The 13477-nt window shown below is 38.6% G+C and overlaps 1 protein-coding gene across 6 annotated transcripts in view; it reads right to left on the minus strand.

Moving 5' to 3' along the window:
• The window catches only part of VPS8 (VPS8 subunit of CORVET complex), a 315494-nt gene that overhangs the window by 210410 nt on the left and 91607 nt on the right, over positions 1–13477 (minus strand). For all 6 annotated transcript variants that reach the window (XM_065943535.1, XM_065943540.1, XM_065943534.1 and 3 more), the window contains exons 16-20: positions 12823–12897; positions 11606–11641; positions 10625–10715; positions 10151–10197; positions 7263–7352 (exon numbers count right to left, since the gene is read on the minus strand). In XM_065943535.1, the coding sequence (XP_065799607.1) occupies positions 7263–7352; positions 10151–10197; positions 10625–10715; positions 11606–11641; positions 12823–12897 (339 nt within the window). The remainder of the gene's footprint in view (positions 1–7262; positions 7353–10150; positions 10198–10624; positions 10716–11605; positions 11642–12822; positions 12898–13477) is intronic.

The raw sequence follows: 13477 nt of genomic DNA on the forward strand, positions 1-13477 counted from the left end.
AAAAAAAAAAGGAAGCATTTTTTATGCACAGAACACACTATGGGCAAAGGCTCTGAGTCAAGAAAGATAGGTATACCAGGAATCTGAAAAGAACTCTGAAGTATGAAAGGGATACAGAGAATTAGGGGAATACAGGCAGGGATAGATCACACGGAGCCCTAGAAATTGCCTGGGAATTCAGTCTTTACTGTGGAACAATGAGAAGCCCTTAAGATATTTTAAAATCCTGAGAGTCTCATGTCTAAACGTAATACATTTCTCTCTGGCTGCTGTGTGGAAAATGGACTAAACTACAATAAGACTACAGGAAGATCAATGCAGAGGCTATGGTAATATAACAAGAGAAGAATGATGGTGGAACAGGCCAGGGGTAGACTAGACAGAATGATTAAATTGGAGGAATAGTCAAGATGCAGGAAAGGGAACAAGTCAAAGACAAGAATCATTCAATTTACTTTAGGTGGACATGGATCCAATAACTAAAACAGAGGTCGTCAGATGAGGTTTTGAGAGGAAATGTTCATGAGTTTGAGAGTGAAAGTATTAGTCACTCAGTCATGTCTGACTCTTTGCGACCCCATGGACTGTAGCCCACCAGGCTCCTCTCTCTATGGAATTCTCCAGGCAGCAATACTGGAATAGGTTGCCCTTTCCTTTTCCAGGGGATCTTCCTGACCCAGGGACCAAACCCGGGTCTCCTGCGTTACAGGCAGATTCTTTACCGTCTGAGCCACCAGGGAAAACCCTCATGAGTTTGAGGCACCTATAAAACATCCAAGTGAAGATGTAAATGGACAACTTAACTATAGGGATCTTGGAACAGAACAACTTAGGTTGGAGGTAATATTAAGATAGTTACTTACCTATGTCACAAGTAATGATTCTTAAGCTTCCAACATGCTGATGAATCATCTCAGGGGGCTGATTTCAAATCGTGGTCACCAATTTCAGAGAGCCTAACTCAGTAGAACAGGGAAATAACTCAAGAAAAGGCATTTTTAACAAATACTCTCACGTGACAGACAATATCTTGAGAAAGAACAAAGAAAGACATTAGTAGCAAGAGAGAGGGAGAAAAACCTGGAATGTATGATACCAGAGAAGCCATAGAGAGAGACTGTTCCCAGAGTTGTTAACTGTGTTGATTGCTACTGAGGACCAACAGGATGAGGAATAAAAGGGCCTACAGATTTCATAGGCAAGGAATGAGAGGGAGGTGAGAAGATGAAGACAGCTATGTGTGACTCTGTTGAGACTGTACAAACAAGAGGCCTAAGACTATGGGAGATGGTGTGGGGCAAAGAAAGGATTTGTTTGCTGTCTGACTTTGTTTTTAGGAGCTTCCCTGGCAGCTCAGACAGTAAAGAATCTGCCTGTAATGTAGGAGACCCAGGTTCGATCCCTGGGTCGGGAAGATTCCCTGGAGAAGGGAATGGCAACCCACTCCAGTATTCTTGCCTGGAAGTCCCATGGAGAGAGGAGCCTGGCAGGCTACAGTCCATAGGGTCTCAAAAAGTCAGACACGACTGAGCAACTAACTTTCACACTTTGTTTTGGGAATAAGAAAGACAGCCTGAAGAAAAGGCAAGCGTCAAGATGTATGAGACAAGAGAACACTTTAATTCTCTTTAATCTTACTAGCTATTGTACAAATGAAGTATAATTATAGGTTCAAATCTTTCTTAGATAAATAAAAGCCAAGTCCTGTCAAAAACATCATGAGATCCAAAAGCTATCTTCTGTAGTTAAGACAGGGCAAATATTGATTGATCTTTGGAGGAAAGCAAAAATACTGAATGGTATTATATATTCCGATTCTAAGAAAAAGGTGTGGCTCCTTCTCAAAGGTAAAGATTAAAACTGAGACAGCAGACATGAGTGCCACCTGCTGGTAAAATGTAAATGCTCAGTTTTGTTTTTTTTTTCTTGGCCATGCCAGAGGGCATGGGATCTTTGTTCCCTCACCTGGGATCAAACCTGCACCACTTGCATTGGAAGTGCAGAGTCTTAACCAGTGGATCACCAAGGAAGTCCCAACACTCAGTATTCTGACTGAGATAGAATCTAGTCTTAGGAATTTCAACTAATTGGATTACTGGTTACCTGTTTCCAATGAGTTTCTTGATAATGATACTGAAGTCTCAGATCTTCCCACCCAGCAAAACAAAGTCTTTTATAAACACTCCTGTTTCAATGTTATTCTCTCAAATCATCCCACCTTCAGCTTCTGAAACATGTACATTACCATATGTAAAACAGATGACCAGTTCCAAGTTCTATGCATGAAGCAGGGAACCCAAAGCCGGTGCTCTGGGACAACCCAGAGGGATGGGGTGGGGAGGGAGAGGGGTTCAGGATGGGGTGACACATGTACCCGTGGCCGATCCATGTTGATGTATGGCAAAAATCATCACAATATTGTCATAATCCTCCAATTAAAATTAATCAAAAAAAGTCTCCTAGTTAGCTGGTCATCATCCCTTTACTTCAATACATTCGACAGTAGGAGGCACACAGTCCAAGACTTATTACATAACCATTAGATAATTTAAAACTGAACTAGACCTTCTCCTGATTTCTACCCACTTATGGGCTTCCCTGATAGCTCAGCTGGTAAAGAATCCACCTGCAATGCAGGAGACCTGGGTTGGGAAGACCCCCTGGAGAAGGGAAAGGCTACCCACTCCAGTATTCCGGCCTAGAGAATTCCACGGACTGTATAGTCCATGGGGTCGCAAAGAGTCGGATACAACCAAACGACTTTCACTTTCACATACTAACCTTACCTCTGCAGCAGTACAATAAATCTCGCTATGAGAGTCCTTCACCATCTGAAAGCAGCCCTGTCTGCACGTACTTTCTCCCCAGATTAAACAACTCCAGTAATTTTAACTGTTGTTTTTAAAACCTCCCACCAGCCCAGTTGTTGGATAAAAGTTGGTCTGTCAACAGTCCATAAACTATCTTATTTAGAGTTTTTATTTTCAACACATAGCCCAGTGGTACTATCACTTTCCTCTATCTGGGTCTTAATATACAATTGACTCACACTAAGTTTATGGTCAACTAAAATCCTGTCCAGCTAGATTTTCCCAATCCAGGATGCATTCAACTTAATTATTTGAATCTAGTGCGAGTCTTGATGTCTATCCTTGCTAAATTTCACCTCATAACAATTTTGATTGCACTTTGTCAAGATCATTTTGGACCCTGATTCTTGGTTCTATCCAAATGCGACAAGCCACTCAATAAATCTTCATCCAAATCAATGATAAAAACTTGGATATGAAAGAGCCCTAGAAAGTAATTAATACTAAGCTTGCAAGAATACTCTTTGGGGTAGGGATGTTCATTATCTGTAAATCTACTATTTACTAATCCATCTCAGCGATGAGGGTAATGGAAAACTAAAGTAAATGCTTTAACAAAATCAAGATGTTATGTAATAAGCATTGCATCAATGTAGTGTCCTCACATTCCTTTCAAAAGTGCAGTTTTTATGAGTTTAGCAAGGTTGTTCTTAAGTGAACTCATGGAAAATGTTCACAAACCACAGTGGGGTTACAGTGGATAGTTCCAACATCCACATTTTTCCTACAAAATTACACTGTAAGAGTTAACCTCTTTTACTATTTTATGATTAAATATTTACAATTTAACACTTAAAACAGCAGATTTGTGGCCACCTGTGCATGTATTCTACTCATCCTAATGGGCTGAAGATCAGCTTTTTCAAAAGTAAATAGTCCTCTTGAGTGAAATAAGCTATGTCTTCCCTGCTTAGGCATCCATCCTTAAGCAAGTGTGCCTTATTTGAAAACTAATCCAAAGTTACTTACAAATTATTACAATAGCTCTGACTGTTCAAATAGGACCATGGGTTATAACTCCACTGGGTCTTGAGATCTGAATAATCATAATATAACTATATGAAACATATGCTGGGCTTCAGCCTGTTTCTTTAATATATTTATCTGGACTTATCCATTTTAAAGACCACTCTCTGTGCTCATGAAAATGGAAGCAAAACCAGAAGTGTTGCTCCAGGGTAGAGTGTAGCATTCCAGATGTGGACTCTGACGTCCCAGTACTGGATTCTAATCCCAGCTCTACTGTTCACTAGCTATGTGACCTGCAACAGGTGATTTAACCTCTCTGTGCCTCGATCTCACTCATAAATGTGAATAATGACAAAACCTACCTCATAGAGTTACAGGAATTAAATAAGTTAACATGTGTAAATGGTTTGTAACAGTGTCTGCCACACAGTAAGCACTGAATACTTTAGATGTTTTCTATAATTATCATTCCTGATCATCTATTAATATCACCCCTTCTCACCCATCCTTTCCCTGAACTTGCTCTGAAAATAACAATACAGTACAATGGTTACTTAAGAGCTGGGTTTTGAAGTCAGAATAACCTGAACTGGAGTTCTGACCCCACCCTTTATCAGCAATATTACCTTCAGAAGTCACTTAACCTCTTTCAGCCTAAACATCCTCTTCTATAAAATGAGGATAAAAACAGGATCTACTTCATGGGGTTGTTGCAGGAATTAAACAAAAATGAATGCCACACCCTTCACCTAGTACTTGGCATGTAATATACGTATTAGGTTAATCTTTCTCAAAATCCCTCCATGTCCTTTAGTATTTTGGTAGGTACAATCTGGACCATACGAGTCTCTTTTCTGATAGTCATATAGATTGTTCATGCTTTTGACAAATATCTTTGATTATCCACCTCTCTCCAACTTTGGTAGATGTTCTGTGTTTTATAGACATACTTCTCTCTTTCCTTTCCTTTCCCATTCTTCCCCATTTCCTTTCTCTTTGGATTGTTTGTGGTTATTGTGTCAAAATTTAAGAATTTCCTGATCTTCGATCTTATGGCTGCTGGGGAGGGGGGAAGGATGGGGAGAAAGGACAGTTAGGGAGTTGGGATAGGCATGTACACACTGCTATATTTAAAATGAATAACCAACAAGCACCTATTGTATAGCACATGGAACTCTGCTCAATGTTATCTGGAAGCCTGGATGAGAGGAGAGTTTGGGGGAGAATGGATAAATGTATATGTATGGCTGAGTACCTTTGCTGTTCACCTGAGACTGTCACAACATTGTTAACTGGCTATACCCCAATACAACATAAAAAGTTAAAAAAAAATTCCTGTTCTTTGTGAATCTATTAGCATTTAGGGGTATATTAGTATTTTGGCCTATAGCCATGAGACTGTGCCCATATTTTTTTTCCTGAAATATCTGCTTTCTAAAATACAGGATTCACAATGTTATTTTTCATCATGAGATGCTATTATAACCTTTAAAATAAAGAGATAATTTTTCTATCAATAGCTTATCCCTTCTACTTCCCCAATCACTGGTAAAAGTAAATTCAGAAAAATGGTTCCCACCACTGTTTTCTTTACCACCTATGAGGCTAAGTGATTAATAAATCAAAATTTTATTAGATACTCTTTTAGCAGGATTAAACTTTTGACAAATATCTAGATGGCTAAAGAACACATTACTACCATGATTTGTTTCTCAGTAAATTTTAAAATCTGTTTTAGAAACCATCATCTACATTCCCTGTCATGCTGAGATTCCTTAATATTTCTCTGTCAGAATATCACTTTTGTTTCCTTTTTTCTTTTATAGCTCTCTACCAGGTTCTTCCCCAACAAAGTAGTTTCCACCTTATGTGTATATTCACACGCATGCCATGTGTGTGCGTGTACGCACACACACACACATCCTCCTCATTAAGCCCTCTAAGCATTCCCCATTGGATGTTTCTTTTCACCAAAGTACACCTTCCAACAACCAGAGTTCTTACATGAGTTTCATCCTATCACTTCTTGATAAAAGACATTCTCTTGTTAAAATACTGAGTTTTCTTTTCTCTATATACTGCAGTGATAAACAAAATCATTTATATACCAGGTACTATTCCTAAATAGTTCTGTCCCCAAATGCTTTCTTTCTGCCATATGTTTTCCTCCTAGGTTATCTATTTCTATAACCTTATATAAGCTCCTTTCTCTTCTTCACTACAAATTTAATGAGCTTCTAGCCACAAGGTAAAAAAATGTTACTCTGCTAGAAGCCCACTATTATGGCATTCAATAGTACAGTTCAGGAAACCAAATCCTGCTCTGATAACCCCCAACTGTTTACTGCCATATCTACTCTTGTCTTGCAAAGTTAAGAGCATCAAGTGGCAATATAAAAAGATATGAGCTGTGTCTGCTCCTCCAACTCCAAAACACTAGATTTCTTCTAAATATGTCCACTAATATGCATAAGAAAAGTTATTTTGACTAGACTATTAACTTCACACATCTTTTACATACTATTGTCCAGTGAATACAACATATCAGTCCAGAGGTTGCACACTTTGACCCATGGGCCAAGTCCTGTCCACAGCCTGTTTTTGAATGACTCCCAGCTACGAATGGTTTTTACATTTTTAAAGGGTCGTTTAAAAACAGGTAAAAAAGAATCACATGGACGAACCTGTGACAGGGACCATATGTACTCCACAAAGCTTAAATTTTACCATCTGGCCCTTTTTAGAAAATGTTTGCTGACCGCTGTACCAGACCCTCAAATATTTGTTAAAAGAGGAGGCAGGGGGAGGGGAGCAAGACATCAGAGTGAAGAAGAAGAAACAGATTCCTAACAAATATGCTTTGAGATGATTACAAATGGTAAATACTCTCATAATAAACACTGTGCAGATCTTTAAATCATTCCTTGACTTCCATTTTCACTGAGTTTCAAGAGAAACTAAAGGTTTTTTTATTAGTATATTTAAGAGATCATAATTTTTTTTTTTTTTTTTTTTTTTTTGCAATTTACCTATTCTCAAATCATAGGTGCTCCTAAGAGAACTAAATTTAAACCTTGGTAGTCCACTTGTCCAACAAGTCAACAAAAGTTGCTAGTCATCAGCAAGGTGTAAGGCGTCAGTTCACAGGTATGTACCCTCATACACACATCTGTTCCTTCCATGAAGCACCAAGTACCTAAGAACTGACATCCCACAACATTTTACTCATCTGTTTCCATGAGTCTGTACACCTGTTACTTCAAAATGTAATAACTAAGACTGTTCCACAAACCTTGTTAATACAGCTCTGAATACTGAAAAATGTGTAATCAAAACATGAAAGTTCCATTCTCAAATAATATCAAAGACCAGTACTAGACCTGTTCATGGTAATGTCCATTAGAAGCACTTGCAAATGTGTACCTGAAAATGTTGCTCCATCACTTGGATTTTTCCCTGGTCTGGGCACTTTTTTAGAGCTCGGTCTGCATAATGCAATAGGATTTCTACCATCTGTAAGGAAAACAGTAATTAAAATATGTCTCTAAAGCTTTTTAATACTTAATATATGTGATCTTAATATATATGATCTTAAATAATACAGAATCAGGCTTGGATATTTTATGAAAAAATACAATTTAAAATTTTAGTGACCTTATTTCCCCATTTTTTAACCCCAGCGTAATTTCTTTCAGGTTCAGGGTTAGCACCAATTTGCTAATCTTTCCTAATAAATACCTCCAGGTTCCAGATGCCATTAATGTGAAATAAAAATGAAATAAAATATTGACATTTACCTCTTCAGTTATCCTCTGCATAGATCTTTCCCTAAAGAACACACACAGGCAATTCTTTCTACCACAGACTAAGAGAAGTCTTAGTCTTACAAATCTTGGGAATGACCAGTTTCTGTATGTTTTCTAAATGTTTATACTAATTTGGAATCTAATTTTCACCAATACATTTGCACAATAAAAAGGGGGAGGAATGACAACAGTAAATGAATTCAGGCAAGCTTAGGCTAGGAAAACAAAGCACATATTAAATACTGACACTAGCCATATTAATGCTAATCAACAGCTTAAAGCTCAACATTCAGAAAACAAAGATCATAGCATCCGGGCCCATCATTTTATGGCAAATAGACATGGAAACAGCGGAAACAGTGGCAGACTTCATTTTCTCCAATCACTCCAAAATCACTGCGGATGGTGACTACAGCCATGAAATTAAGAGATGTTTACTCCTTGGAAGAAAAGTTATGATCAACCTGGACGGCATATTAAAAAGCAGAGACATTACTTTCCCAACAAAAGTCTGTCTAGTCAAGGCTATGGTTTTTCCATGGTCATGTATGGATGTGAGACTTGGACTATAAAGAAAGCTGAGCACAGAAGAATTGATGCTTTTGAACTGTGGTGTTGGAGAAGACTCTTGAGCATCCCTTGGACTGCAAGGAGATCCAACCAGTCCATCCTAAAGGAGATCAGTCCTGGGTGTTCATTGGAAGGACTGATGTTGAAGCTGAAACGCCAATACTTTGGCCACCTGATGCGAAGAGTTGACTCATTTGAAAAGACCCTGATGCTGGGAAAGATTGAGAGGAGGAGGAGAAGGGGACGACAGAGGATGAGATGGTTGGATGGCATCACTGACTCAACAGACATGAGTTTGGGTAAACTCCAGGAGTTGGTGATGGAGAGTGCTGTGGTTCATGGGGTCACAAAAAGACAAGACATGACTGAGCAACTGAACTGAACTGAACAATAATAATAATAATAAACAGACCTCTTTGCTACCTCAGGCAATACAAACACTTGCACATATAGTATTTCTCATAATTGCTTATCAGTTTATAACAAATGTCAGCATCCTATGGGCTACAATTAATTTCAGAAACAATCCAGATCCCTGGGTTTTCTTCCTCCTGTCTGCTGTCTTCTGGCTATTTCACTGTTTATAAAGAACCAGAGATCAAATTGCCAACATCTGCTGGATCATCAAAAAAGCAAGAGAGTTCCAGAAAGACATCTATTTCTGCTCTACTGACTATGCCAAAGCCTTTGATGTGTGGATCACAATTAACTGTGGAAAATTCTCAAAGAGATGGGAATACCAGACCATCTGACCTGCCTCTTGAGAAACCTGTATGCAGGTCAGGAAGCAACAGTTAGAACTGGACATGGAACAACAGACTGGTTCCAAATAGGAAAAGGAGTACGTCAAGGCTGTATATTGTCACCCTACTTATTTAACTTATATGCAGAGTACATCATGAGAAACACTGGACTGGAAGAAGCACAAGCTGGAATCAAGATTGCTGGGAGAAATATCAATAACCTCAGATAAGCAGATGACACAACCCTTATGGCAGAAAGTAAAGAAGAACTAAAGAGCCTCTTGATGAAAGTGAAAGAGGAGAGTGAAAAAGTTGCCTTAAAGCTCAACATTCAGAAAACTAAGATCATGGCATACAGTCCCATCACTTCATGGCAAACAGACATGGAAACAGTGTCAGACTTTATTTTTCTGGGCTCCAAAATAACTGCAGATGGTGACTGCAGCCATGAAATTAAAAGATGTTTACTCCTTGGAAGGAAAGTTATGACCAACCTAGATAGCATATTAAAAAGCAGAGACATTACTTTGCCAACAAAGGTCTGTCTAGTCAAGGATATGGTTTTTCCAGTGGTCATATATGGATGTGAGAGTTGGACTATAAAGAAAGCTGAGCACAGAAGAATTGATGCTTTTGAACTGTGGTGTTGGAAAAGACTCTTGAGAGTCCCTTGGACTGCAAGGAGATCCAACCAGTCCATCCTAAAGGAGATCAGTCCTGGGTGTTCATTGGAAGGACTGATGCTGAAATTGAAACTCCAATACTTTGGCCACCTGATGCGAAGAGCTGACTCATTGGAAAAGACCTTGATGCTGGGAAAGATTGAGAGGAGGAGGAGAAGGGGACGACAGAGGATGAGATGGTTGGATGGCATCACCGACTCGATGGACATGGGTTTGGGTGGACTCCAGGAGTTGGTGATGGACAGGGAGGCCTGGCATGCTGCGGTTCATGGAGTCGCAAAGAGTTGGACACGACTGAGCAACTGAACTGAACTGAACTGAATCTTCATTAAAGAGTGAGCAATGGAAAAAAAAGAAAAGGCGATAAGAAGGAATTTACAAAAGGATTCATAGTAACACCAAAGAATTATCATCTGATTTGCTTTTTTAGAGAGTCTCTTCTTGACTGTAGTCATTTACCTAATCACGCCCAAAATGTACCCCAGTAAAGAACCTATTAAAATACTCACCCGATCTGCAACAATAGCCTTTCGCTTATTGGCATCCCCTGATAATCCTGCAGAGAAGCAAAACCCAGCATAAATCCAAAGTTAATCCACATCTTCAGGAGTGAAACTGTTCTGATCTTCTATTGATAACCTATGCTAACAATAGATATAACAAATCTAGGTAGCAAAATGTTGGGTAATATGCCATAACAAGAACACCTCCCATCGACTGGCCCAGACAGCATGTCAGTGTACTCTCCTTTTGTTCTAACAGTTAAGTTCTCCTTATGAAATGAATTTTAAAAGTGACATTTAAAATTCTATATCCTGTATTTGTCATTAACCTTTTTTCCTGAAAATCTGCAAGGTCTGATAACATCTTGCTTATAAAACACTTGAACACTAACTCAAAAGTTTTCTGTGAATGATTAATATTATTCATTTTCTCTGCTCCAGAAAAGCAGTACCTACTACACCAGTGTCCTGTTGACTTACCTACTACTGCTTTTGCTTTTCCTTCGTGGAAAGACCATGCCAGAGTCAAAGCTTCTGTAAGACAGTCTTGTTTCAAGAGGTGATCCACTCTCTAAAATGAATAAATGAGAGAAACCACACCCATTTGTCTGACCAATTACCAGTAAAAATTCCTATTTTACCTAGTGTCTTCCTAGAAGTTGTTGCTTACTAGCTAAAATTATTCCAATAACCATGTGACTATCTTATTTCCAAGGAAAACAATTTCATAAAGCACTGGATAATACAGTGACTGTATAAGTTGGTATAAGGAGCTACAGCCTAAACCTGAAAAGAGCAAACAGCTAGAATGTTGCTGGAGCAGAAACAGCTAGTTGCCACAATATCCATTCACTCCCTCCTCCTCCATAACAAATTCCAAGTTTGTTTGAGATAGCAATAAACCTTTAGACAGCTAAAGGATGTTTCTAAGACTCTCCTGCAGCCACCTGGGGCCATTTGACTAACTTCTGGCCAAAGATAAGAGGAAGTGTTATCCAGAGATTTCTGGATTGTGACCTTAAAAGGTCAGGGCCAGCCTTCTTTTCTGTTTCCTCCTTCTTGGAATGTGGACTTAACAGCTGGAGCTCCAGCAGTTATACTGGAACATAAAACAACCTTGAGACTAGAATCCATACACAAGAATGGTGAAATAGGGTAGTATGACAAAGACCATGGAGCTGCCATATTAGCCGCAGACTGTGTACCTCCAGACTGCTGTTACATGAGAGGAAGATCTTTTATACCACTGGTATTTTGAATTTTCTATATACACAGCCAAACCTTATCGTGAGTTAGTCAGTTTTATCAAATCAAGTATATGAGAGTTAGCATGGTTTTGATGTACACTTCTGAAATTAAAAAGCACAAATTCAAACGACCTTTTTCTGCAAAGTCAAAATGAAAAATGCTGAGATGTGCTCAATTCAATAGCGCTTACGTATAAAATTACTCTCAACTCACCTCTCTCCAGCTCCTCAGCATCATCACATAAACAGACTGGAAAATGAGAAGGAAATTAGACCTAGCATCTCCAAGAGACTTATTTGAGAGACACATTTGTCTTAGTTCTACATCTCATTTTACACCTCTTTAAGTAAAAATATTTCCTATTACACTTAAAAGTAAAGGGTCTTCAAGTGCCCACATTAAAGAGTAAAACAGGGCGTTCCCTGGCAGTCCAGTGGTTAACACTCCATGCTTCCACTGCAGGCAGGTTTGCTCCCTGGCTGGGGAACAAGATCCTACATGCCATGTGGCGTGGACCAAAAAGAAAAAGAGTACATCAAACATTTAAAAGTGAGTAAGTCTATAGTCCAAGGAATTCATTCCATGGACAAAGAAGAAGGAAAATCCAATCTCCCAACATGCTAAGTTTAAAAAAACAAGGAACAAAGTGATACACAAAAAGCTTTAAAAAACAAAAACAAATTGATAAACAAAAAGTTCAAAAAAAGAGGGACAAATTGATATACAAAAAGTTCCTATTCTAAGTCAAATATCTCAATGCATTTTATTAATAATATATCCTAAGCTATCTAGGGCTTCCCAGGTGGTACAGTGGTAAAGAATCCGCCTGCTAAATGCAGGAGACACAGATTCAGTTCCTGGGTTGAGAAGATCCCCTAGAGGAGGGAATGGCAATCCACTCCAGTATTCTTGACAGGTAAATCCCATGGACATAGGAGCCTGGCAGGCTACAGTCTATGGGGTCGCTAAGAGTTGGACACAATTAAGCAAGTGAGCACAAGCTGATCTAAGCTAAAGCACATCTTAATTACATGACAAATATATACAATAAAGTTATCTTCCTGGTCATGAAAACATAAATGTGAAGGAAGATTGAGAAAGTATACCTCTGAATAAAGAAAATAAGCATCCTATTAACCAGAACCTAAACAAAAGTAAAAATATAGTATGTCTAAAAGTAGAGGAAATTAATTAGTTGTACAGTACAAAGAATTATATTCAATATCTTCTACTAACCTATAATAAAATTAAGGGGCAATCTTTTAAAAAATTAATTAAACATCATGATCATCTAACCCTTCAAAGTTTTCAATTACTGCTGATCAGTATTCACTTTGTAATGTACTGCCTGCCCTCTTTACCAGCAACCTCCTTCAGCCCCAACTCTCCTGACACAAACAAACACCAAGTCACAAAGTGGAAGAACTTACTTTTGTTCCCAAATAAAAGATCTGACCACCATAGCTACTTATGGATTGATAGCAAGCCTTCTCTCCAACCAAAGCCTAAAAAAAAAAAATTTTAAAGTAAAAACTACATGCATTAGAAGTCTCAAATTTTCAAGAATGTGGATTACAGAGACAATATATTTTCATCCTGTAAGTGAGAGGGGGAAAAAATGTCAGTCGAGTGCCACTCTGTCTGTGGAGGTGGCAGAAAAGACAAAGTGCAAAAAATAGTTCTCTGCTTGTATGTGGTCTTTTTATCTTTCAGAGTAATGCAAAAAAGGGAGGAACATGTCAACTTCTAAATCTGAAGAAAAACTGTTGCAACCTGCCCACTACTAGATGACAGGGAGTTTCTGCTTCCGGCAAAGAATAGGGCTAATTGAAATGATACCTTCAAGTTCTTCGAAATAAATATCAACAAAAAACACAAAAGCAAACAGGAAGATAAAGCAGCACAGTATATGAAAGTCAGCACAGCCCAGCAAATAGAAGCAAGACTTACTGCCTGATAAATCTGGGTTGCAAATTTTGGCTCTGTCACCTACTGGGTGACAGAGTTTAAATAAGTTTCAAAGTTCTGACACTATGTTTTTCCATCTTTGAAAACCATGCACTTTCTGAGAGGCTTACATACAGT

The sequence above is a fragment of the Muntiacus reevesi genome, chromosome 8 (assembly GCF_963930625.1).
Source record: "Muntiacus reevesi chromosome 8, mMunRee1.1, whole genome shotgun sequence".
Taxonomy (NCBI): domain Eukaryota; kingdom Metazoa; phylum Chordata; class Mammalia; order Artiodactyla; family Cervidae; genus Muntiacus; species Muntiacus reevesi.